This window comes from Emys orbicularis, chromosome 17 (assembly GCF_028017835.1).
Source record: "Emys orbicularis isolate rEmyOrb1 chromosome 17, rEmyOrb1.hap1, whole genome shotgun sequence".
Classification (NCBI taxonomy): domain Eukaryota; kingdom Metazoa; phylum Chordata; order Testudines; family Emydidae; genus Emys; species Emys orbicularis.
This window is the reverse complement of record NC_088699.1, coordinates 5,528,930-5,554,250: the sequence shown is the minus strand read 5'-3', so window position 1 is coordinate 5,554,250 and position 25,321 is coordinate 5,528,930. Positions and strand designations below refer to the sequence as shown.

General features: G+C 38.4%; 1 protein-coding gene across 3 annotated transcripts; it reads left to right on the top strand.

Moving 5' to 3' along the window:
* The first annotated feature begins 2,380 nt into the window (after positions 1–2,380).
* Positions 2,381–23,755, top strand: SKA2 (spindle and kinetochore associated complex subunit 2). Of its 3 annotated transcripts, none has more exons than XM_065418363.1 (7): positions 2,381–2,497; positions 16,116–16,205; positions 17,110–17,286; positions 18,775–18,861; positions 19,914–19,953; positions 22,572–22,704; positions 23,430–23,755. In XM_065418363.1, exons 1-7 carry the CDS (start codon positions 2,465–2,467, stop codon positions 23,572–23,574), a joined length of 705 nt encoding a protein of 234 aa, XP_065274435.1. In that variant the 5' UTR covers positions 2,381–2,464; the 3' UTR covers positions 23,575–23,755. The 3 variants fall into 3 exon arrangements, with proteins under 3 accessions (XP_065274435.1, XP_065274437.1, XP_065274436.1); XM_065418365.1 differs by having other exon boundaries at positions 2,382–2,497; positions 23,453–23,755; XM_065418364.1 differs by having other exon boundaries at positions 2,384–2,497; positions 23,448–23,755.
* The last annotated feature ends 1,566 nt before the right edge of the window (positions 23,756–25,321 follow it).

Below are 25,321 nucleotides of genomic sequence, written 5' to 3'. Positions count from 1 at the left end.
GAAAGACGTGCATTCTCCTTGGCTTGTTCAATCTTCCTCTTCTCTACTGAGAATGCCAACGAGAGATCCCTAATTGACCTATCAACTCATTATACATAGCCATTCCCACCTGACGGCTGTTTGTTGAACTGCCAATCACTACTGACAGGCAGTTTTATTTGAACTGGTGCCCTTAAGGCAAAGCCCACCTCCATCCAACAAATATGCATGTTAATATTTTTAGTTTAATTGTTTTAAAATAAGAGAATTTAGGCACAGGCTCTCTAATAGGATTACCTGGCTTCTGCTAGCCATGGCAAGTGAATGCTTTTAGTTTGAATTTTTGTAAAGATTCTTAGAGAGACAAGATGGGTGAGGTCATAACTCTTAATGGACCATCTTCTGTATTTGGGCCTGACACATCTACAGTTACACTACACATAAAGGTTATGAGAGAGCGCAGCACAGTTTCTTATGATGTTCTAATTGAGCAACTCTGGAGCTATCAAAATATTGCAGCCTATTAGACATAGGGGCGGTCAGGGGACAAGGAGCAGAGGGGGTTGGATGGGTCAGGGATTCTGAGGGGGGCAGTCAGGGGGCAGGAAGTGGGAAGGGGTGGATAGGGGGCAGGGGCTAGGCTCTTTGGGGAGGCACAGCCTTCCTTACCTGGCCCTCTATACAGTTTTGGAACCCTGAAGTGGCCCTCAGGCCAAAAAGTTTGCCCACCCCGGTCTAGTGTATGCATGGGAATCTGCAAAGCAATTTGGGACCCTTTGCAGTAAGAGGTCCCACAGTAACATGGCTATTATTACAGCTAGCATGACTCTATTCAGCTTCTAGTTAGAGAAGAATTTTATTGTGGTTAAGATGCCAGACTGGTGCTTACACTGGGTTCAATTTTTCCAGCTGTAAAATAGAAACAAAATCCTTCTTTTCTCCCACCCTTTGTCCATCTTGCCTAGTTAGAGGCAAGATCCATGCCTTATTCTGTACAGTAGAACCTCAGAGCTATGAACACCTCGGAAATGGAGGTTGTTTGTAACTCTGAACAAAACGTTATGGTGGTTCTTTCAAATGTTTAAAGCTGATCATTGACGTAATGCAGCTTTGGAACTTTAGTATGCAGAAGAAAAATGCTGCTTTCCCTTTATTCTTTTAGTAGTTTACATTTAGCACAGTACGGCCCCGTATTTGCTGCTGCTTCTTCTTTTTTGGGGGGGGGGGGGAGTCTCTGCTGCTGCCTGATTTTAAACTTGTTAGTCTCTAAGGTGCCACAAGTACTCCTGTTCTTTTTGCCTGATTGTGTATTTCTGGTTCCAAATGAGGTGTGTGGTTGACTGGTCAGTTCATAACTCTGCGGTTCCCCTGTGTATGTGCCCAGCACCTAGCACCTTGGGGCCCGGAGACGGTAGATAACTAGGTCCCTAGACTGCACTGCCTCCCTGTAGCAGGATACCCACCAGCCTAGCAGGGCACGCATCACTCTGGGAGCCTCCCAGCACCCTCAAGCTTTCCCCGTAGGCCCCCTCCCCAGAACCCCGGACTCTGACCCCCTTCACTACCCCCGCTTGTACCCCAGCCGTGCCCCCCCCCCCGCACCACCACCCTCTTTCTGCACCCTCGGCCGCCCCGCCCCTCTGTGCCCCCCGGGTGGGGGGGGGAGTGACCAGTCACCCCAGCCACTCGGCTCGCCCCCTCCTTCACTTACTTACCTGCTCATCGGTCCGAGCAACCTCCCTGCAATTCAAAATCGCTACACCAGCCACCCTAAGCCAATCGCTGCCCCGCTCTCTTCTGCCTCCCACGGAGCCCGACACCCGCCAGAGCTATCCAAGCTCTGATTGGTTACAGCGAATTCAGGTCCAGCCAGTCGACGCCAAGAGTGTACATGATAAGGAGGCGGGGAGAAGAACCAATCCCAGCATAGGTCTCATCTGCCATCAGCACATCTTGCGCCACACGAAGGAAAGATGCCTCACGATTGGTTGGAAGGGTTTCAGTTTAACCAATCAGTTTGCCAGAGTGTTTGTTTTACAAAAGACCAATCAGATTAAAAAGTGGGAGGGGAGAAGCCAATAACAGAGCAGTGGACAAGATAAACGAAAAAGAGGCATAGTTCCCCCACCCCCCCTGCAATAGACCAATCAGAAAACAGGGGTAACCCTTCTACCCAATTAGCTAGTATAGTTCCAATATCAGCCAATCACAATTGGAGTCCACTCTCAGCCAGTCATAATTCGCGGCTCTCCTTTCCTAACCAATCACATGGTGCAGTTTTTCTTCCAACCAACGGCCGCATCCGTGTCATAAACAGGGTTTACGTCCTTCCCCGCCCAATGGGCGCGGGTCTGTGTCAGCAGAGGGCCAATCCCAATTAAGCAGTGAGTGACAGCTGCCCAATGGCGACCCCCGGTTTTCCCATCCTGTGAAAGAGGGGGTGGCTATATCTCCGCCGCTGCCTGAGGAATGTCAACTATTCAACATGGAGACGGCGGTTACCAGGCTTGAGACCATGGTGAGTTCAAGGGGCGGGGGGCCAGGCCGAGAGCGGGGCCGGCGGGTAAGAGGTAGTGGGGCCTGTGTCTGGGGGGCGAGGCTGGAGGTAAGCGCGCGCTGGCGCAAGCTGTGGGCTAGAGGGGTCAGGGGGACCGTCCCTATCCAGACTCATGGGGGTAGCTGGGGATTGAAGCGGGAGGCACAGGACTGTTCCTCCCACCCGTCGGGCCGGCCCATTCTTCTTTCGAGGGGCAGGGTAAATTCGTCTGGGTCTGTTCATTTTGTTCTCACCCTGGGGAGGGGAATAGGTAGAGCTTGGCGGGCCGCTCCATTCACCTCTCCCCGTCCGAGAGGGGGGGGAGGGGTTGTGGAGCGGCGCTCGTCTGGGTCGGTCCATTTTCCTCTCCGGCCCGGGAGTGGGAGGCGGAGCAGAGGTTGCCTGGACTGGCCCATTCTCTAGGGAGGGGGAGGGCATGGAACTTCCAGCCGAGTAGCATGTGGAGCTGACGTTGGCTGCTCTGGTCTAATCTCCCGCATGCTGGGGTGGGTGTGGAGCACAGAGTTCATTTGGGCCCGTCCATTTTTTCTCTCTCCTCGGAGGCAGTGGGGTGGGCGTAGAAGTTTTCTGGGTGGTCCATTTGCCTCTCATCCCAGTGGGCTGGTGACGGAGCAGAGCTCCCCAGGACGGATCCATTCTCCTCTTTATCTCGGAGGTGAGCTGGGGGGAAACTGGAGCAGTCCTCATCAAGGCCACTTCTTCTTTCATACAGGGCCCCTCTTGTATGGGGGAAGGAGGGCAGAGCTGTGCTGAAGCTGATCCATGCTCTCATCTGGTTGAGGGTGGGAAGAGCTCACTTGGGCTGGTCCGTTTCTACTTTGAAGGATGAGTGGTCAAAACTTGTGTGGGACATTCTAGTTCCCAAAAATCTTGTGGGGGCAGAGCTCCTGTTGGCTAGCCTATTCCCCACTGACTATGCTGATGGAGATGTTTCATGGGGCTTTTCAGTCTGGAGAAGAAGTCCGGCTTCTTACTAGACTGGTATTGTGTGCCCAGCTTAGTGGGGGAAGGATGATGCTCACTTCAGCCCTTCCAGTCCATAGGTCTCTTAATTTAATTTTAGCACTGTTTGATCCAGTCCCCCTAGGCAGGACCATAGTTTCTTTTTTTCCTACCTCCAGTCATGTTAAATAGCTGTGCTTTAACACAAGTCACTTTCATAGTGCAATTAGGCCCTAGAAAGGATTTCCCCTTCATATGCACCAGAGCCCTTCTGTGGCATCCTTCAAGTGTTAAGCTACTTTTTTTGTTTCTGGAGTTTTTATGTTAATTTATTTCAGTAGTTATTGGGATTATTATAGGCACATGTGTGTCTGTTTATAATTTTGTTTAACATGCTTGGAGACATTTGGGAATGGTCTGTGCATTCTAATTTATTATGGATATTAATTCTTACATTGTGCCATAAACATACATTTTATAGGCTTTTATATGAGAATTACACACAATAAAATGTGATTCTGCAAAATATCTCTATATTGTTTCCTTGTGGTATTTGTCAGCAAACTTCCAATTACCCATTTATCTCAATAATGCTTCTTGTTTTGGTAACCCGTCTAATAGACCAGCAATACAGGGAGTTAGCTATTGCAGTAGGTTAGTACTCTGGCTTTTAATATATGGAAACATGGGATTGAAATTTTAATTAGGTGGAAAGTGAAAATGAGTTTGGTGTTCTCCTGGTCCTTATTTATACATTTTTAAATCACTATAACAAGCTTCTCAAGAGAAACTCAGAACTAGGAGGTACAATGGCAGAGCTTTGTGGGAAAGTGTTCATGTTTTATGTCCTCGCTATCCCTGAATCTAGTCAGTGCTTTTAAGCCCTTCACTTTCTTAAGCACCAAATTAAAGCACTTCTTAGCCCCTTCTATTTCATTTAATAACTTTTTTCAGTTACCTAACTGTCCCTTCTATTCACATTTTTGAACTTCCACTTCCAATGTAATTATTTCTTTAATATGTTAACAGCAATGTGCAAATGAAGCATTTTTTGTCTGAAAATAAACAACTTAGAAGGCATTCAGCCAAAAGGATAAGCTTGTTCTTCTAATGTGCCTCCGTCATCTCATTGAGTGACCCGCATTACCGTCCTGTTCCAGTCCAATGGCTCTTCTGAGTAGTGCTGTAACCTATGTAGTGGTTTTATGACAACACCAGATTACAATTAGGAACAAAATAACATTCTTTGTATCACATTATTAGAAAATATTTGAATCTAATGCTCCAGAGTTAAAAGGTCACTGCATTAAATATGTACACTATGTAAATCTCAATTTCACAATATATTTTAAAGATGCGTGCTTTGTGTTAAGCTGTTTTGTGTTTTTTTGTTTGTTTGTTTGTTTTGTTTTTGTTTTTAAATCCCAAGCCATATTTTGGAATCTGGTAAATTATACTCTTATAGTTTCCTGTATCCAGTATCTACTAAAGTGATGTCATCATACTCAAATAATGTTTGGCGTGGTAATACTATACTGTTTGACTTGAATGACGTTTAAATTCTTCTCAAATCTCTGAAGATCAATTTTGATTTTAAATGTAAAACTGGTAGTAATGTCCATACAGTCCATTTATTTGAGATCTACCTGTCTCTTCTGTTGCTTTTTTCTTTTTAAACTTGTCCTATTTTTAAATTTAAAACTATTTTTATTGTGAAAAACTGCCTAGAAACTATCAATATGTTGAATGTCAAATTCTGTGTCAGTATTACAAATACTCACATTTTAGCCTCACTTTGTAGAATCTGATGGTTCATGATTTTTGCTTCAGGACACAAAAATAATTGCAACAAAAATAATCCAAGAAATTACTGTGCAGGAATAGTGAGTGATATCAAGGCCCCTTTAAAGTCAATCGGAATCTTGCCATTGACTTAATTGCAGCCAGGATATCAACCAATGTTTTTATGACCTACTTTCCAAGTAGACATCTTGATTTTTGCATTAGATTGCATTAGGAATGGTTTGGACCAAAATCATTCATATGATTGCACTCTGTCACTACTACCTTATGCTACCAGTATTTAAGACTATAGTTTGTTCCTTTGCTCCTATATTGGCAAGGGCCATCTTGCATTCTTCTGTTTGATTTTAGGGGTACTGTTGACTTGTTCCAAAGGGAGACATGTCCAGCTGCCTTCTGCCATTAGGAAGGATCACGAGTGACACAATGCAGAGCCATCTTGAATTTTTAGTTGTATTCTCTTTCTTTTTTTTTTTTTCATTTTACTTTGTTTTAATTTCTTGCACACAAGCTTAGTTAGGTTTTCAAAAGAGTGTGTGTGTGTTTGTCTCTCTCTGAAAGCATTCAATTATTTAAATTAATGGGAATTTGTGTCTTGCTAACTGTCCCTGGTATTGCAGCTTTGTGTGTCTTGTTTATCCTTTGGCTTGTTTGTTCTTCCTGTATTTTCTATGAAGTCGTCAGCTCTTTCCATAGAAGTGTGATAAAATAGTACTTCTAACTTCCCCAGTTTTGGTATGTACTTCATGAAAAGCTTTTAGCTTCTAGAGGAACCGAGGATAGACTATAGTTATTTTGTAGGAAAACTTAAAAAGAACTAATTTTATTAATAGCAATGTGAATGATCATACTGAATAACCATGTGGCTTAAAAGCGAGTCTGCATACATTTGAAAGACAAATGACCAAATTACAATAAGAGAAAAGTGAGTCAGAGGATCCATAACATGGTAAAATTAATTATGTAAAAAGAGCATAAACCTAAGTTGGTTTTTTTTAAGACTTGTTGCATTTCAGAAGGAGATATGCATCCAAGACGAGGCTCGATCCAATGCCCATTAAAATCAGTGGGAATCTTTCTACGAACTTCAGTGGGCATTGGATCAGGCCCTATTGAGAGTACTGTACAATACATGGTGGTGGATTATGATTAACGAAATGGTGTCTTTAGTAAGTATTATTTACTTTTAAGTCTACAGACCTTCAAATGTTGGAGGTAGCATAAAGGTCTGAGGAAAATACATTCACATGTGCAACATTTCAGTGTTCCTTACTGTAAAAACAGAATTGCTAGATTAATCTTAAAATGCTTGTTTGAGAGCGGTCTTGTTCCATTTATTTCATTGTATTTTTAGTATGTTGGACCTACCTATTACTTCCTGGTGAGTGGTGTCTGTCCAGTGCCCTTTTTATGTTGTACTACTAGTGATCATACACAAAAAGCAGTGCAATGTTAAAAGGGCATTGGCCAGTGATACTGTCCACGTTAGTAATTTTTTTTTTTTTTTTTTTTTTTATGGAATCACAATTTAAAGGTCAGAGTATTTGTCTAGTCAGACTGGAAGACTATGCTACAATAACAATAAAGTAGGATTGCCACTTACTCATTTTTCACACGTGCTGCCTTTATCAAAACTAGGATCATGGCCCAAGAAATATGTTCCAAATGCAAGGAAGGGAACATCATACTAATTTCCCTAGGAAAACAATGCAGAGGATGTCATAGGTGTGGACTTGGCTCAGGTTGCAGCCATGGTGATTTAATGCACCTTCACTCAGTTCCTCCATTTGTCTGAGTCTTGCTGTTAAGAATCTTAGAATGTACAGGTGGAGATGGCCGATGGAATTATCTAGCCCTAGAGGTTCTGAAGGTTTTTTCATATTGTAGACCAGATTTTAATAAAGAATCTGTCTTTCGGACACCTCTCCCCTAATTCACAATCCTGTTGACCCTGCTCCCATTTGTGATCATGTATCATTGCTGTGGTAACCACAGCATTTGCTAGAAAAATATTAGGAAGCTAAAATAAATTACTTTAATTGTTTTAAGTTTAACAGCTGGAAATAAGAACAAATAATTTCATGTGGCCAGAAAGTGTTCCCTGGATTACCAGTAGTCCATGGACCACAGCTGGAGAACCTCTGTCCTATGGCATCTCATTATTTTGTTCAGCTGCATAACACACATGAAAGAGAGATGTATTTGGAAATGTGATTGTCGGGCAAGAGCAGCAGCAGCAAAATGTTCTAAACCCAATTCACAACAGATTTTTGGTGTTTTTTTATCATTTTCTCTTGGTCAAGAGAATCCAGACATTCCATGATGTGTTAACAATTTCCAAGTCCCTGCATGTGTCTAGTAGGCCTGATTAATATTAACCGTAGCCAGTTTTCCATAACCCACAAGATGCCAGCATCGGACATCAACTTATTTTTACTTAAAGTGTGTATATATAGATGGTGTTGACTAGCTGTTCAGGATTCTGGTTTCCCTTGTTTCAAAAAGGGTCAGCCTACTAAATAGAAACATTACTTTTGTTCAAAATATATCTGATGTAGGTTATTCTTTTCATTACAAATTATTTCCACTTACCTTTCCTATGTCTTGCTGCTAACGAATGCTCTGACTTTATTGCACTACTGTACTTTACAGCTAGCAGTGCAATAGTATTGTCAAAGCATCTGAAAGCAGAGTACACAGCAATATCTTGATTCTTGCCCTGCAGCTTCTAACCGTTTCTTCAAAGCCTGTGAGTAAATCTGCATTTAATAAATTTACATTTTCTCATTGTTGTAAAATCTTCATTGTGCAAAGGTTCCAAATCTATAACAATATGGTGAGATTTTTAACACTGAAATTAAATTGTATTTTACTATTCTTAGATTTAGAAAATGGTGTATCTGTAGATTTAAAAAAAAAAAAAAAACTGGAATGGGGATTAAAGATCAAATCACTATAAAAGTTTAAAAGAGATGCATTTGCTGAAACAGTCACTTCTTATCTTTTCATAAAATAAGAAACAAGTGGCAGAAAGGAGGGGTGTATCTCAGATACATCTAAGCTGTTCTGGGAAGTCTTTTATAATGGGCATAATTTCTTAAATGTATGTAGGTATATTTCTACAAAACAAGGTGTGATATTTAATTATAATATTTTCATTAAGGGCAAGTCTTAAAATATTAGTTACATGATAGACAAGCAATAGCACATTAAAATTAAATATTCTCAATTATACAAGTAACCTGCAGTTAATGGTTCACTGTCAGTCTGTAAATCTCAAATTCTGCCTTGCTTAACATGCTTTATATTCTTATGAGCTGTGCTTCATACTTTGTAAAGACACGCATATTTATAATCTAGGGTGACCAGACAGCAAATGTGAAAAATCGGGAAAAGGGGTTGGAGGGTAATAGGAGCCTATGTAAGAAAAAGACCCAAAAATCGGGACTGTCCCTATAAAATCGGGACATCTATTATAATCTATTCCTTCCTTCAAACATATTTAAACAGTATTATATTAGAAACTGAGTCTTCCTAGATGCTTTTTAACATCAGTCACAGTAATCTGTATTCCTGATGTCTTCATTCTGAGATATGTGGGTGCAGATAAAGAAGTAAACAAAAAACACACTATCTTGATGGCCTGTCATTAGAAATCAAGAATATAAACTTTCTCCCACAGAGGATGACAGAATTACCAGGACAGATTTTTAAATCCTTATGAAGGTTTTTAAACAATAAAGAGTGTAATTAAAAAGAAGTTTACTGTATATTTTTATGATTAATGTAACTTTTAGGATTGGACCTCAGGAGCAGTTTTGTCAAAGTCAAATGGTAAATTATTGGAGTAAGAGGTTAAAGAAGTATTTTCTTCTTATTCCTAAAATTGGAGGATTTCTTAGATTAAACTCTTCCACATCTATCCTGTGTTTTAACTACTATGCCAAAGTTAGCCAAAAGAAGTATCCGTTGAAGAGAGTAAAAGTTTTCAGTATACTGAAAGGTGAATCTCAAAATTAAAAGTATATACGCTTTGGATATACCCTGCTCCCAAACAAGTCAGTGGCAAAATCCCCATTGTCTTGGGGCCTGCTCCAGAGCCTATTGATGTTGATGGGAGTCTTTAGAAAGCACATACCAAAAATACATCTGCATCTACTCATAGTAAAACCATTCACTCTGTTTGTGTGTATTTTTCCTGTCATCTTTATTTGTTCAGTTTAAGAAACCCATTGTAGTGACTGTAAATGACAAATGAGTCTATATTATTCATTATTTAATGTTTCTATAATCTGTGTTTTCAAGGTTACATACACATAAATTCCTGATTACACAATCTGTTGCTAACTTGTAATTGAAGGATATCTGTAAGGATATCATTGTCCTTACTGGAATTTTTAAAGCTATAAAGAAATAATGTGAGTTCTGTTAATTTTGCATTCTGTTAGAAACACAGGACAATATCAATAAGGAAATACCTTTGAAATTTGAACTATAATTTAATATTGCAAAAATAGTGACATAAGGAATGCAATTGTAAATAATCCAGGTTCTAATATTATTATAATGTAAATGTATTGGCTTATTGGGGCAACTGGAAAAACTAATATCAAAGTTCAATAGGTTCTGTGTGATGTTCAAAGATAACACCTAATTTGTAACATTTGTTTCATGTTTTTCTTTAAACTGTAATTAATTTTAATTTTAAGCTACTTAAATAATCAGCTGGTGTATTTTACCATCAATATGAACTTTAATATTTGTTATGGAAACAAGAGCTAAGTATTATGATTATTGTGAGTTTTGTCCTAGACCTACCATCTGTGTATATTTGACTTGTTAAAAATTGACTCTGCTCAGGAGAATAAGTTGTGGGTTTTTGAAATTTAATCTTGGGGTTTTTTTTCCATTAATATTTTGAAATATTTAGCAGGTGTTTTATTGTTAGACTAGAATATTTTTTTTTTCAAGTTTCTTATTAGTAGGGACCAGCACCCTCTCATTAGATCAGTTTAGGATGTGGTTGTCAGATAGGTTCAGCACTTGTATGCTACATAGCAATTTATTTGTGTACTTTGAAATTGAAAACTGTATTTTGAAGAGGTTGGTGTGACGTTATGGGATTCATAGAATTGTTTCAGTGTTTCATTTTTGTGTCTTCTCAGAGTCTTCCTTCTGGAGCAAAAGGAACCTTTCAAGAAAGTTAATTGTTGATGGAATACATAACTTTTTAGTGTTTCTTAAGCGTCTAATATTTTTGTTTATTGGCTGTTCTATTTTCTTTTAAAATAGATTTAATAGTAAATCTAATAATGAGGATTTTTTTCTACTGGTGACTGAGTTTTAAATATTGGACTTTTTGATTCTCTTATTAAAGTAATCCCAAAACAGTTTAATAACTTAAGTGATCTCCGATCATGCACCATGGTCTTCCCCCATTTACTGTTGCTGGGTGGTTAGAAAATATTTTAATATTAATTTTGATTCTTTTTGTAGAAAAGGACGTTGGAGACATTTGAGCCTGATGGGTACAGATCATGACATTCCATGTGATCTGTACAATACTGTAGTCCTTTCTGGAATAATATTCACTAAATAAAGATAAATGTTAAATAGCAACAAATGTTTGGATAAATGAGTGCAGGGGAAGGGAGGTGCCTCAAAAGGAGAGAGCGGTTCTTATGTATTATTACACATGGTGGCTAATTCTGTATTGCAAGTCCACATCATTCACCAAAAGGGTCTGATGGATGTAAATCAGAAGAGAGAAGTTAGTGGTTTTTTATAGTGCCATAAATCTGAGATAGATGGAGAAGCTTTGTCACGCATTGTGGTTTGTTTAGTTTCAAACTATTTAAGAAGAGTATTGTTAAAGGATTTCTAATTTTCAAGAAATTGTGTGTGTGTATATAGACGTAAGTCTTAATGGGCAAAGATCTTGTGATTTCCATTATTTTGTGTGGAGCAATCTTCTATCAATATAAGATAATTGGATATACTTAACTACCTAAATATGGGCCTGACCCAAAATCCATTGAAATCAATGGAAGTTAGGTTGCATTAGTGCATCACATTTTTTTGGTCATTTCAAAAGGTTTAAGTTATACTCTAATTATTGCTATAGAGTTAGATGTCAGTTCAAACAGTGAAAACCACATTGAGTTAAATTAATTCTATAAATATTTATTTTACGTTCAAAACAGTCTCTCTCAACTATAATCCCAAATGATTATATGAAGAAATTCATAGTGTTAGTTTTGTGAACTGGGCACACTGCCTTTCTGTAAACCAGAAATCCCTAATAGACATTAAAATGGCAGATGAAAGTTAATTAAGCAATAATCTTATCACTTATTTCACAGGGCAATTATCCAATTCCCTAGTGGCTCATTTATCCCAAGAAAAGAATTGTGTGAAATGTGTTGGTGATGTCATCAGTTTGATTATCCACTTATCTGTCTGATTTATCAGGGAATAATTAAATTAGTTGTGAGTATCTTGATCAAACAAGAGGACACATTCTTAGTATAATCAAAAATAAAATCTCTGATATAACCAGATCCTGAAATGTCATTGATAGTCTCTACTCACAGCTGTTTACACATTATTGCTAATAGTTTTTTAGTACTGAGAAAGGACAGTGACCAGGCTGAGAAAGCTGTAGAAATTGATGGAGAAGATTTAACACCTTTAACTAGAAAGAAAAATAATATATTTTTTTGTTTCATTAGTAAAGTCTTACATTTGAATGTCAGCTACCAAATATTTAGTCTCTAAGCAAATGATAAAACTAGCAATGTTATTGTATGAAAATACTTCTTGTATTGGCTTACTCGAGTAACAATCTTTCCAAAAAAAAAAAAAAAAGTGTAATAGAAGAGCTGGATTCAGCCCTTAACAAACTCATGTAATAGCATATGTAAGATTGAAGCAGCAGTGCCTGACTCTTAAATACAGTTACATTATCAAGTCCTGGTCTACACTACAAACTTTTGTTGGTATAATAAACTACGTCGCTCAGGAGTGTGGAAAATCTTACCCCTGAGCGACATAGTTTTACCGACCTAACCCCTGGTGTAGACTGCGCTACATCAATGGGAGGGCTACTCCTGTCAACATTGCTACCCCCTCTCAAGGAGGTGGAGAGGTGGCTTAGATAGTGTCTTCACTAAGTGCAACTGTGATGCAGCTGTGTTGCTGCAGCGCTGTAAGTGTAGGCAAGCCCTAGGTAGAGATGTTTCTTTATGGATGTGCTAGTTTTGTTGTGGCACTTCTGTCCTATATACATTTAATACTAAAATGTCACTTTTTTTAAAATGTCAAATTTACAAGTACAAATAACAGGCTGTATCATGCATGGAAGACGGTGTCTTTCACAAAGGATTTACTGTTTACGTAACACAATAAAATTCAGGTGCTTAATACATGAATGGATCAGGCAAGGTCCAGTTTTTGAAAGGTGTTTTCTTTGCTTTTTTATATAATTTCACACTTTAGATTATCATTTTAAAGCTCCACAGAAGAACTTCACCTTGAGAGATGTGAATTAAGAAAAGGTGTGTGTTTGGTGTAGTAAGAAATTGCTGGTTCCACACAGTGGGCAATTCAGGTAATTGTGAAAGACTGTACGAAGACAAGAGCAGGAGGAAGGAAAGAGTAGGTGTGTGGAGTGGGTTAGATAAAGGGAGTAAGGGAGAATAAGGAGAAGTGGGGATTCTACTTGAATAGAATGTTTCTAGCTCATCAGGGTATCTGATGGTAGCCTAGAAAACTCTTCTAGTGTGGTTACTCACTGTGGCAACACAATTATCCTAGCAGTAGATGTTGGATGTGTTACCTGCCTGTTTCTACTAATACAATATTTTGATTGTCATTTTCTTTTTCTACAATATTTGGACTCATTTGAAATTGTAGACAATATAGGGTAACATTTCAAGCTAGATGTGTGGATTTAGCTGCTGTCAAGTCTCACTAATATCTGTGGCAGCTGTGTATAAGTCTCTATGAAATAAGTCATCACTATGAAAACCTATCCTTTATACACTTAAAATATTTATTAAATTTGTCATAACATTCAGTCATTCAAAGAAAGCTCTGCATAATAAGATGTCAGTTAAAGGTGGATCACTTTGTACATTATATTTCCTTTAAAGAATAGAAAGTTACAGAAAAGCTCTTGTGATTGCTATCTACATATAATGAATGCTAACACCAAAAAGGCTGCTGAACTGACGATAACATACAAAATGTGTTTAAAAATCAAAAGAAGTTTACAATGCATCTTCAGTACATAATGTAAACAGTTAGAAATTTCAGCTGAAGTTAATACTTTAACAGTTTCCTTGACTTAATGGGAGAATTGCAATGGGTTTTTAGTTGTAAGAAATTCTTGGAGCTTTGAAAGGTTCAGTGGAAGTGATCGGGAATAGCAGCCTTACTTTCATATTTCATTATTAAATATAAATTTTTAGAAGAGTACAGAAAGCCCTTGTTCTATCATAACATCTAAACCTCTAACTTCACCAAAATAATCTAAGAAAGCAGGGAAGTATGCTTCTACAAACAATACTATTGGGGGAGAAGTTACCAAACTATGAACATCCACTGTATCTTAATTTTAAATTCCTGGAATAAATATCAACATCTCAATGACTTCAGTCATTTCTCTGACTTTAGTCAGAATTGAAAACTATTTTCTCTGATATTGTTTGGAAGAGAACTCCTTTCCTCTGACAGTAGTTGTGATATCCGATAAAGTAAGTTCTCTAAGAGAAAAATCTTCCCTAGATCCTTCAAAACCTACTGTATCAGAAAAGCAAAGTCAACAATAAACTACTGTAGGCTTACTGTATGAGTGAATACCTGTGTATATACACCATTTGTTTCAGTATCTAGAACTCTGGTCACCGCTTCTGGGTATTCAGCCCACATCCACTGATCTCAGAAGTGTGTTATGAAAGACTTCTTACTGAATAATTCTCATAAGAGCTGAGCCTGAATTTTCTGAAAGTCCAAGAGTTATCCTGGCATCATTGAAGTTAATGGAAAAACTCCCTTTGACTTCACTAGTGTCAGGATTTCACCCCAAATGGTCCACATAAAGTACAGTGCACCCAGTTCCTTCTATTTTCTTTTGAATCCCCATATTCTTCTTTCCACTTTGCATTTTCTCAGGAGCCTCCTTTCAGAAATCTAAGGCCATATAATGGAGCCTAAATGGGGTATTTCTGACAAAGGCACCTCTTAAACCTGCAGTGGAAAAATTGCCATATTTTCTTAATCTCAAATCTCTTTCCCACTGGCCATTGTGTCCACCAAGAGGGTTATATTAATATAGTAGCCCTCTTTATCAAAGGGTTTTGCCTGCAGTTTCTTCCAGACAAGGTGGTTGTCAAACCACCGTTTGTTTGTTTGTTTGTTGATATATCCCAGAGTCCTCAAACAGGTTGGAATAACAACTTCCTATACCATCTGTAGTCAGGACTCAAAATCTACTTTGAACAAAACTAAATATAAATCTAACCAGTCCTGATTTCATATTTTCCAAATCAGGAGCAACTGAAAGGAAATTCTGTTCTCTGGCTTTGTAAGCAGAAAGACATAAGCAGGATGATCTCTGTATTCTTGTTGATCAAATACTGTAAGATGTTCTTTCCCTGCTTGCAGTTCTTTTAATGCAAAGCCCTTCAGTTAGCTCTAAATTCCATGCATTACAATAAAACCAAAGGGGTGTGTGTGTGTGTGTGTGTGTGTGTGTGTACATATACATATACATATAGAAAAAATGAATAAGGAAACGTGGTTCCTGCCTGTTTGGGATCACCTGTTTTGAGGGTTTCTCTGGATAATGTAGCTGATTCTGGTTCAGTTTTTCTCCTCTTTTCCTCCTCCTTCCCTTCCCTGTTTATTGAGGATGTTCGTACACTGCTGGTTACTTCTCAGAAGTAATTGCCAGAGCAGTTGGTCCTAGTTGTGAAAGTAAAAAATACGAGTAAAGAAACTAATTTTATGTTTAAAGTACATTTGTCCTTTTTAGGTCTCCTCCAGCTCTATGGAGGAAATGGGCCTTCCTTAAACTCAAATTACAGATAAGTAATATTGATTGCAGCTGACTTGTCCTTAGAGCATGTTTTGGAAAAAAATTACTCTCCTGTTTTGAGAAGTCTTTTTCAATGGGTTCTAAATGGTACAGCATGCTACATGCTATATTATACATGTGGTAGTGTACCCAAAGAGATATTGCCACAGATGAATGCATGTCCTTATGACCGGTTACCCTAAGAATGTTACCCTGGTTTGACTGATGTAAAAAAAATTTAATTTACCCTCTCAGTTCTGGGTCACTATTTTCCTTTGTCTAAACTACATACTGGCAACAGGGGCTTACTGTATAATATGCAACACTTGCACTGTGAAGAGCAGTGAGCTCAACTATCAGATAATGCAAGAAAATGCTGCAGACTGTCTGCTCCTGTAAGTTTTTCAAGGACCTTCTTGGCCACTACTTCTCATTGCCTGCCAAGTTCTTATCTAGCTAATTGCTTTAAGGCTACTTACCTTTAATTACTTTGACTATAAAGAATTTGCAAGTTTACTCTGTGGTGTGTGTGTGTATATAAGAAGGTTGGAATAACCTACAAACATTAGTAAGTGGGGGAACAGCGCCTTGCTTATAGAACATCAGTCTTTCAAACTGAAACATCTTGATTTCTGGGGGTAGGGGTGGGGTGTTGGGGTTGTTTTGTTTTGTTAGTGCAGGAAAGAGTGATAGATGACTATGCTTTTTGTCTGTTTTTGTTATTTAATACATTGTGGTTGATCTTCAATGTTTTAGTTCCAGAAGGCAGAATCTGATCTGGATTACATTCAACACAAATTGGAGTTTGAAATAATGAAAAACCTTCCTGATAATCCATCAGCAGAGGTACTATTTTCAGATTAAATTTGTAAATTTTGTTGTATCTTGCACAAATTCACTGTAAATGGGTAGTTCTCTTTAATCATAAAACATGTTTTTGTGTGTGTGTGTGTGTGTGTGTGTGTATGTATGTATGTGTATATAGATAGATAGATAGATAGATAGATATATCTCAAAACTCCTGGTCATCTTGTTTGTTTTTTGTTCTATTTTTGCAACATACCAAGACAGTTGATGTAGATTTATTTCAAAATAACCACATCTTAGTATAATGGAATGCTCCATACTTGTGTTTTGAGAAATCAGCTGAAGTGTTAGCAGGCACTGTCAACTTCAACACCCTCCTCAAGACACACCTCTGCTATGACCCTTGCAATAGATCAGCCAACAAATGATGACTAGACTCAGGCTTGTAGGAGAAAGAAAAAGGGTAAGGGGGAGTATAATGCGTTATTTATAGTATTTTTTGGTAACTCTTCCCTCACCCACCCCATATGTTCAGATGCAGTGAAAAAGAACATTGATTTTTACAAGAGGCGTCTTACACGTTCTAACTCAGAAAAATTAAGAAAGCACCAAAACACAGAATCTTCATTCTACTGTATCTTCTGTGGAACCAGAGAGTTAGTGGCTTATTACTATTTATGTTTGCCTATGAAAAGTTATCATGTGGCATGGGTAGATGAAGTAAGATTTTCCAAAACATGAAAGATGTCATTTTATAGGTAATGCGCTACTGATTTTAGTGGAAGCACTTAACTGAAAAAGTGTCTCTTTCAATTCTTTTTTTAACAGCTCTAGTTGCCATATACTTTGGGAACATCTAATCCTATGTTTAGTCTTGTGTAGCCAAATTGATCATCTTTCTAATGTCTTGCTAGTTTAAATGTACTTTTTCACCTTGATGTAGGAAAATCCAGTGACTCTCTTAGAGAAACTCTCAGTAGTGAAGTCACGTTATAAAATGTTGTGTGCACAGCTGGAAGAAATTTCCAAAGAGCAAAGAGAGTCTATGAGCTGTATTCATGCTACTCTAGAAAACACTATGAAGATGGTGCAGGCACTACAGCGACACGCTGATCTTGAGGTAATGTTTTCAGTTTACTAATATGGGCCCCAGTCCTGTAAATGCACACGTGTAACCTTATGGATGGGAGTAGTTCCTTTGAAATCAAGAATAAACATGTATGTACAAAAATGTTACTGGAACAGGGGTTAGATTTTCTTTTTTTTTTGGTGTGGAAAATTTTCTTATGTTTTCTGTTGAGAGAGCTGATATTTCACATTACTGAAGTAACAGCTCAATATATTGTACTCAATCCTAAAAATGCTTTTGCATTTGAGCAGCCCTATTGAAGTCAGTGGGGCTACTCACATTAATTAAGGTTTCTGGGACTGGGCCCATTGTTGAACTCAAAGGTCTGATTGACCATTGTGGTAATCCAAGGTAATTCTGGTGGAATTCCGTTGATTTCAAGATGGAGTAACACAATGGTGAATCATACCCCATGTCTCTGAATAGCTTAATGGAAATTGATGTCTCAGACACTGAATTAAATCCCAATTTCTAAACTGATCTTTCAAGTGTTATCTATTATCTTGAAAGCTGCCAGGTAGAAAGTGAAACTGACTGTAAAGAAAACTGAAAATGACTAATCTATTTCACTGTCTGAGTGGCGGTAAATATAAATTGTGAACAGTCTAAAATTATTTTAAATTTTAATAGTCTCAGATGTTAGAAAATGTAAAGCTTTTATAAGCATTATCATATTTTTTAAAAGCTTCCTTGTGTTTCTAAGTGCTGTGCAAACATTGACTACTTAATCCTTGGAAACCCTCTTACTGTTACTTTACGAACAGGGAAGGTTAAACCTAGAGAAGTTAAGTGACAAGCCCAACATCAAACAGAGAATGTTAAACTAAGATATTCCTGGATCCCAGCCCTGTGTTCAGTACACTGATTGGATGGCACTGCCTCTCTCAAAATATTATATTTAATCTGACAGTGTCCCTAACCAAACATTGTGACTCTTACTTTTATATTATTTAAAAAATGGCAGTTTCCCTCACAGTCAGAGGAGAAAATACAATTACCTTTCCTCTCCATTTGTGCCAATGTTAGGCTGCCAAGTAGCATGTTGAGAATAATTTTATAGGTTTCTGTCCTGGGGTGAAGTGGTAAAGTCATAAGCCACTTACTTGTGCCAAGGAGTATTAGGCAACAAGTTTTCAGCCAGTAGTTTGTATATTTGTTTGTAGCCATCTCTATACTTACTATAGCAGAGACTGATGAAACAATTTAAAAGAAGGGATTAGAAACTTTTTTAAATGGAACACTTATTTTTCAGATGTTAATCTATAGTTCTAACATTAGAATACTATGAGTAGATTTTATTTGGAGTTTGAACATGAGTTTAATGGTGGGATTTTCAGAAACACTCAGCCCCTAACTCTTCTCCCATTGAAGTTAATGGGAGTTTATCATTGCTTAAATCTTTTCCCATTTAAAACTAACAGAGTACTTCTGAAAATCCCACCGCAAGTGGTGAAAATAGCAGTTTCTTTTTTCCCCTAGCTTTCACCTCTGTCTGAAGAAGAACAGACTGCAGCACAACAGTTAGCATGTAAAACTGTTAAAGGAACAGATCCACCAATGGAAGAGGTAATTGTGGCTTTACATGGCTTGATTCTGCAAGCCCCTTACTCCTGAGTAATCTCCATGAAGTCAGTGGGACTATTTGTGTGAATTAGGACTGCTCACTTGACGAGCGGTTTTCAGGACTGTGCCCTGAAATAGTTTCACTTTTTACTTTTCCAGTTTATTGCACAAATGTTTTGTTTGGTCATTCTCCTCTTCCCCTCCCCCCTGCGTCCTCCTCCAGGAAAGGTTTTGTTCAAGAAAATTTTGTTTTGGAAAAGCAACTTTAACCTCTTACCATTTACTAAGAAAACAGTGACATCTTTGCATTTATATGGTAGCATATATTTTAAAGTTCCAAAGGATGGGTAAATCATGCTGCTTTAGATCACATCTAGTGTGCAAAACAAACATGAACAGTACCTTGAATTCAGAAGAGTATTCTGTTTTGGTTGATCAGTTTCTTGTCACAAGTGCTCTGTCAGATCATTCAGCTATTAGTAGAATAGCTACTAAATCTTTGGGGTGGGGGTGAAGAGCATAATTACTTGAGTCAAATGCCTATAAATATGGAACATTATTCTAATTTCCTGTTAAATATTAAATGTAATTTGAAAACTGGCTAAGAATAACTTAACCACATTACAATGCTGATGGAATATAATATGAAACTAAAGAGGTCTAACGCTTTTAGGCAGAAACTCAGGATTTTTGCCATAAAACCAATCCTAACGAAGACTTTTCATGGTATTAAACAACAAATATCAGCAAAGAGTTAGTCAGGGTCTTTGTTACATTATTACAAATATGATTTAAGTCTAGGTTCCCCCCTTTCTACCTATCTTATCTGTTTGGCACTAGGATTTCTGCATGCTGACTAATAGCTAGTGTGGTAACTCACAAGGAAGCATACACTTAATGCTTAGGAATTCTACCATATCAATTCCTTGGCAATTAATTGCCAACAATCAGCCATATTTCTATATTGGTAACGGTTAGTTAAAAACTACAGCTACAACTTCACAATTGTAGCACAGTATATATGAAACTTGATGTCGTATTCTGTTTGTTTTTAGCCACTGTGTTCAGTGTCTACAGTTCCTATTCCAGATGGGGGTAAGTGACAACCCCCTTCTACTGCTTCACAGAAATCAGCTTCCTTTTCTGAGCATTAACACTTTATTTTTTTCTGGTTGCTAAAAGTGTGTGTGTGTGTGTGTGTGTGTGTGTGTGTGTGTGTGTCTATAGATGGGTGGGTGGGTAACCTTAATTGTAAGATACTCAAACATACCAAGTTCAATATTTCGGACATCAATATGTATCTTAAGAGTATATTGACATTATTAGTGTATTTCATTGTGGACCTATATATTGTGAAAGTCAAGGTTAGCATAAAAAAACCCAACTTTTTAAATACATATATAATATGCCCACAATGAAGTGCATGTGTATGTATAATAGATATTTAAAAATTTGGAGTTTTTTGGATGCTAGCCTTAAATTTAATAATATAGGCCCACAATGAAATACACTAACAATGTCAGTATACTTTCAAGATACATATTGGTGTCCTAAATATTGAACTTGATATATTCAAATATATCTTACAATTACAGTTAACCTTAAGATTTTGTCAGTTATTTTTAGTAAAAGTCATGGACAGGTTGCAGGCAATAAACAAAAACTCATGGAAACCTGTGACCTGTCTGACTTTTACTAAAAATAATGGGTGTGAGGGAGGGGGACTGATGGGGGATGACTGAAGCCCAAGCCCTGCTGGAGGGATGAGAGCCTGAGCCCTGCTGCGGAGGGGGCTCCAGTACTCCCCACTATGGCAGCTGACCGCTCCAGGGACCCCACCACCTGTGGCAGCTCAAAGCTCCAGGGCCCCTACCTGCTGACAGCTCTGGCCTCACCACCCCAGGGCTGAACCTGCAGCAGAAAATGTCACGGAGGTCTCTGAAAGTCATGGAATCTGTGGCTTCCATGACCTCTGTGACAATCTCTTATCCTTAATTATAATCATCATTACCAAGGGATAGTTGGATAAATCTGCTTCAGTTTCTGAAAGTAAGGCCTTGCAAATAATTGTAGCTGAGGAAAAAAAGGCCCATTCTTGCTCCTACTACCACTGATGGCAAAACTCCCATTCACTTCTGGGGGAAACAGGATCAGGCCCTGAAGTTTTTGGTCTGAGCTGTCTGTAGAACTTAGTGCCTGAAGTAAACAGTTAATTTACTGTAGTTATAAAATAAATGAACACAGATGTTAGTAACTAGTTTTTGACATCCACTGGAGAGTATGTACTTTAATGCAGTGGTTCCCTGCACAAGCGGCAGAACAAGTTTGGGAAAGCCCCTGGCGTGCCGAGCCGGTTTGTGTACCTGCCGCATCCGCAGGTTCGGCCGATCGTGGCTTCCAGTGGCCGTGGTTCGCTGCTCCAGGCCAATGGGAGCTGCTGGAAGCGGCATGGGCCGAGGGAGCTGCTGGAAGCGGCGGCCAGTACGTCCCATTGGCCTGCAGCAGCGAACCACGGCCACTGGGAGCCGCGATCGGCTGAACCTGCCGACGCGGCAGGTACACAAACCGGCCCGGCCCACCAGGGGCTTTCCCTGCACAAGCGGCGAAACAAGTTTGTGAACCACTGCTTTAATGTAAGAAACTGAGGGCCAAGTTCAACCCCAGGTACAACTCCTATTTACTTCATTGGGAGTTATGCCAGGACTGAAAACTGGTCCTAAATCTGAAATTGTCTTATAGTTTAAAAAGACAGTGTTAGTCTTTTAATATGGGAATAATCATTGCTTTGTCCGGACATGATTATTTATAACAGGGTTTTTCCCAGTGATCTCTTGGTAGCCTCTTGTTATACCAAATTGATAGACCCATATTAGGTTTCCATACATACCTACTTTCTCCCCAGGCCAGTAAGAGCCTTAGCACTCTAGAGGTGTTACCCAAGCCTGGGGGGGGAAAGACCATTTAAGAGTGTCCTTTAAGGGTTCTGGGAGGAACACTGTTTATTCTTTCTTGGCTGGGAGAAGGCTGTTTGGTGCCTGGCCACCAGAGGTATCTAAAGTGGGTAAAACTATAATCTTCAGGACTCCTTTGATGGTCCTACAGGAACTTGCCAGGCTAGAAAGATATGCTTCACTGATTTAAAAAAAAATAATAATAAAAATCTGTATTTTGTATTTTAAAAATTTTATTCTTCCACTTCCATGATTTATTATCAAAGAAATTACCTATTTTGCTCAGCACATCACTCTGAATGCTACAGCTCAAATGCTGAGAACTGCACATTACTGTGTAGAAATTGTGATGTATTTGAGGGGTTGGTGGTTAAGAGTATCAATCCTTGTTGAATCTACTGCTGGCAAGCATTGGGTTGCTGAGATTAAAACCAAATGGAAAATTACATTGTATATGTTTGATATTGCATATGCATAGTGATGAACATGCCAGTAAATAAATTTTCAGCAAGGATGACTGCTTCCAACAATTACATGAATACTGTTCTGAACATAACTGTTATAGTTGGTACATGGGAAGATCTGCCTTTCACCTGTCTTCCAGCTTTCCAACGTCAGTGCTGAGCAAAACTTATATAAATTAGGTATTGCAGCAGTTTAATATTCTATGTAGGCAGTATTACATGAGCACTTCTAAATATTCGAGTAACCCTAACTTTATCTGTGTATATTTTTGAGTAATTTTTACTTTAAAATTACTAGAACCACAGTTCAAACCCGTGACTAAGGAGATGTTTATGGCTGTACCAAGGATTAACAGAAGTACTGTTAAATTAGTGGATCTGAACAGCTTTTACAGGGAATTATTTAACTACTTTGTTCTAAATGGGAACAGGTAAGAATTGAAAGAATATATCATTATTGGTTTTCAAGCCTTTAATTTTTAATAGTTCATTGCTGTGACTGATAAATCATAACTTAATGTAGTCTTTTTTGAAACCAAACAGCAACTAAGTCTGGCGTCGTCATATTGCAGTCATCATATTCCCTCCCCCCATCCACACTCCTTATTTGAGTAGGGTTGAAAATATAAATTATCTTTACTCATATTTTAGCAAAATTAAACAGCAAGTTCAACAGAAATAAATTGTTTAACTTAGTTTAGACCTGGCCTTAAATATCTACGATAGAAAAGATTTGCAGGTATAGCTATACCAGTAAAACCTCTTAGTGTGGTTGCAGCTTATTGGTTTAAAAATGCTTTTGCCAGTATGCCTTTTTCCAGTTTGACAAGCTAAATAAGCTATACCTATAAAAATACTTTTACATTGGGATAACTGTGTCTACATTAGGGTTTTTGCCAGTATAAAATTGTTACAAACCCTCTACCCCCACTCCCTACATACATACATACATACATACATACATACATACATACATACATACATACATACATACATACATACATACATACATACATACCCCTAACTGACATTGCTATATCAGGGAAAGTTTCTAGTGTAGACCTGGCTTAAGATGTTGAGCAACATTTTTGAGAAATTATTTATGAGAAGAACTTTGGGCTCTGTCTTTTCAGATTTCAGTAAATACTTTGAATAGTTTGCTCTTGTCTTGCAGAGCAGCATTGAGTGTTGCACAGATGAACAAGATGAATATGAAAGCCACCAATTCCAGGCTACAAATCCTGAAAGAACTTTCCATTGTAGAAATTGACAAACAAGGAAATGCTAAGTTAACTGTGTAAATTTAAGCCTAAATGAACTAATCATATTTTGATAAAAGGAATTTGGGTGCAGCTCCTGGCGTATTGGAAGGCAAATAGTTCTCTGTTTATAAAAATGATGCACGTGAAAATTTGTTGCTAATGTGACTGTATTAGGATTCTCTTTGTAATACCGAATTGTGAATTAAAAACCATATAACAAGTTTTGTAAACTACTTTGTTTTTAAGATTTGTAGGAGATAGTGGACAGAATCACGTTTTTAACTCCATCATGTTTCAGTACTTGTTTTCCTGCGTGGGGATTAATGGCATCTAACCAAAAATTTTTCCTTCTACTTGGATTCCTGAGTAAGTGATATGAAAGCCAAGTAGGCTATAAAAGTTTTAGTACTTTATAGATCACACTTCAGGGCAATTGGCCATGTATTCCCCATCAGTGGCCCAGCAAGGGCACCCACTTTTAGGCTTCTGGTTCCTCAGCTGTTACCTGTCCTGGACGGAGACACGCATCTTACTTCCTCCTGACCAGGATATTTCCAGGCTGCACAGTTCCCTGCCTACACTGTGAATTCCCCCACAAGACCGACCGCCTAAGCAGGTTTGCTTTGCCTTCTTTTCAGAGTCTATAATCCGTGTGATTGCCCACAGTTAAGTTACTACACAGCTCTTTCTAAGTAAGCACAGTTATTCTTAAGGTAAAAGCATTACAGAGAACTTACTAAAACAATAAAAGAACCTACACACATACTAATAAGCTTACCAGAGCATACCCCTACTCCAGCAATGGCTTTGGCAGATGATTAGTCCTTCAAACCCCACCCCAAGGTGTTTTCCTCTGGTTACAAGTTCATAACCATGGTAGTTCAGAACAAGCACACTTATGAGTCTGAGAGTCTCTTCTTTATATGGTTTGGTTCTTTGATCTTAGACAGTGAATAGGTAATCAGTAAGACAATGGGTTTCTCCTCAAGGTGTAACTTCAAAAGGCTGAGTCTGAAGGTGAGGAATTTGCATTCTCTTTCCCTTTCCCCCACAAGTTTCTCAAGGAAACCCACTTAACTTTTTATAAATTCACTTTGTTTCAAATCACTCTTTTGAAACGGATAGCACTTCCCAGGGTTTACATTGATCAGGTCTCCTCCCTAGAAGCGTTACATACATTTGTAATACAATAAACTCCTAAAACACTAAAACTTAATTCAATAAAGTTTGTACAGGGTATTGCAGGAAATTTCAGCTTACCTTCTGAATCTCCCAATAACTGATTTCCGTAACCATTTTATAAGTCAATGGCCTAACTTAGTCACCATTCCAGAATGTCTTTTTAAAATGTTTAGCATTCATACGAATAAGAAAAAATGATAGAACTAGTTAAAGCCTGCCATGGTACTGCTAGGCCTGTTGCAGTTCTACATAATATCAAGTCAATCATGCAAACTACATCTCTCTTGTACACCAACCACTGATTCCAGCTTTTCGGGCTGCTCTTTTTGCAGGTGATAGCTAGGCTTATTGGCTCCATAACTATTGGCAAGGAAATGCCGCATGACTTTCTCAAGATTCTGTAAATTTTTTGTTTTTCCTTAAGGTTTTATTTTTAAACAGAGAGGACGGAGGACAGTTTTAGTAAATCCAGAGCCCTATAAATTCTCTAGGGACCACTTCCTGCTGCAGTAAAAGCAACTGTCCAGAGTTCCACAGCTGCAGAATCTGTTGCAAAAATACACTGCCCAAGGAATTGTATTACCCTTTTCAGATATCTAGTATG

Bases quoted from the DNA above. Each gene is read 5' to 3' on its own strand.
- SKA2 (XM_065418363.1), top strand. From the start codon at position 2,465: ATGGAGACGGCGGTTACCAGGCTTGAGACCATG. The intron at 17,287-18,774 runs GTAATGTTTTCA...TTTTTCCCCTAG, and splicing joins AGCGACACGCTGATCTTGAG to CTTTCACCTCTGTCTGAAGA. The intron at 19,954-22,571 runs GTAAGTGACAAC...TAAAATTACTAG, and splicing joins AGTTCCTATTCCAGATGGGG to AACCACAGTTCAAACCCGTG.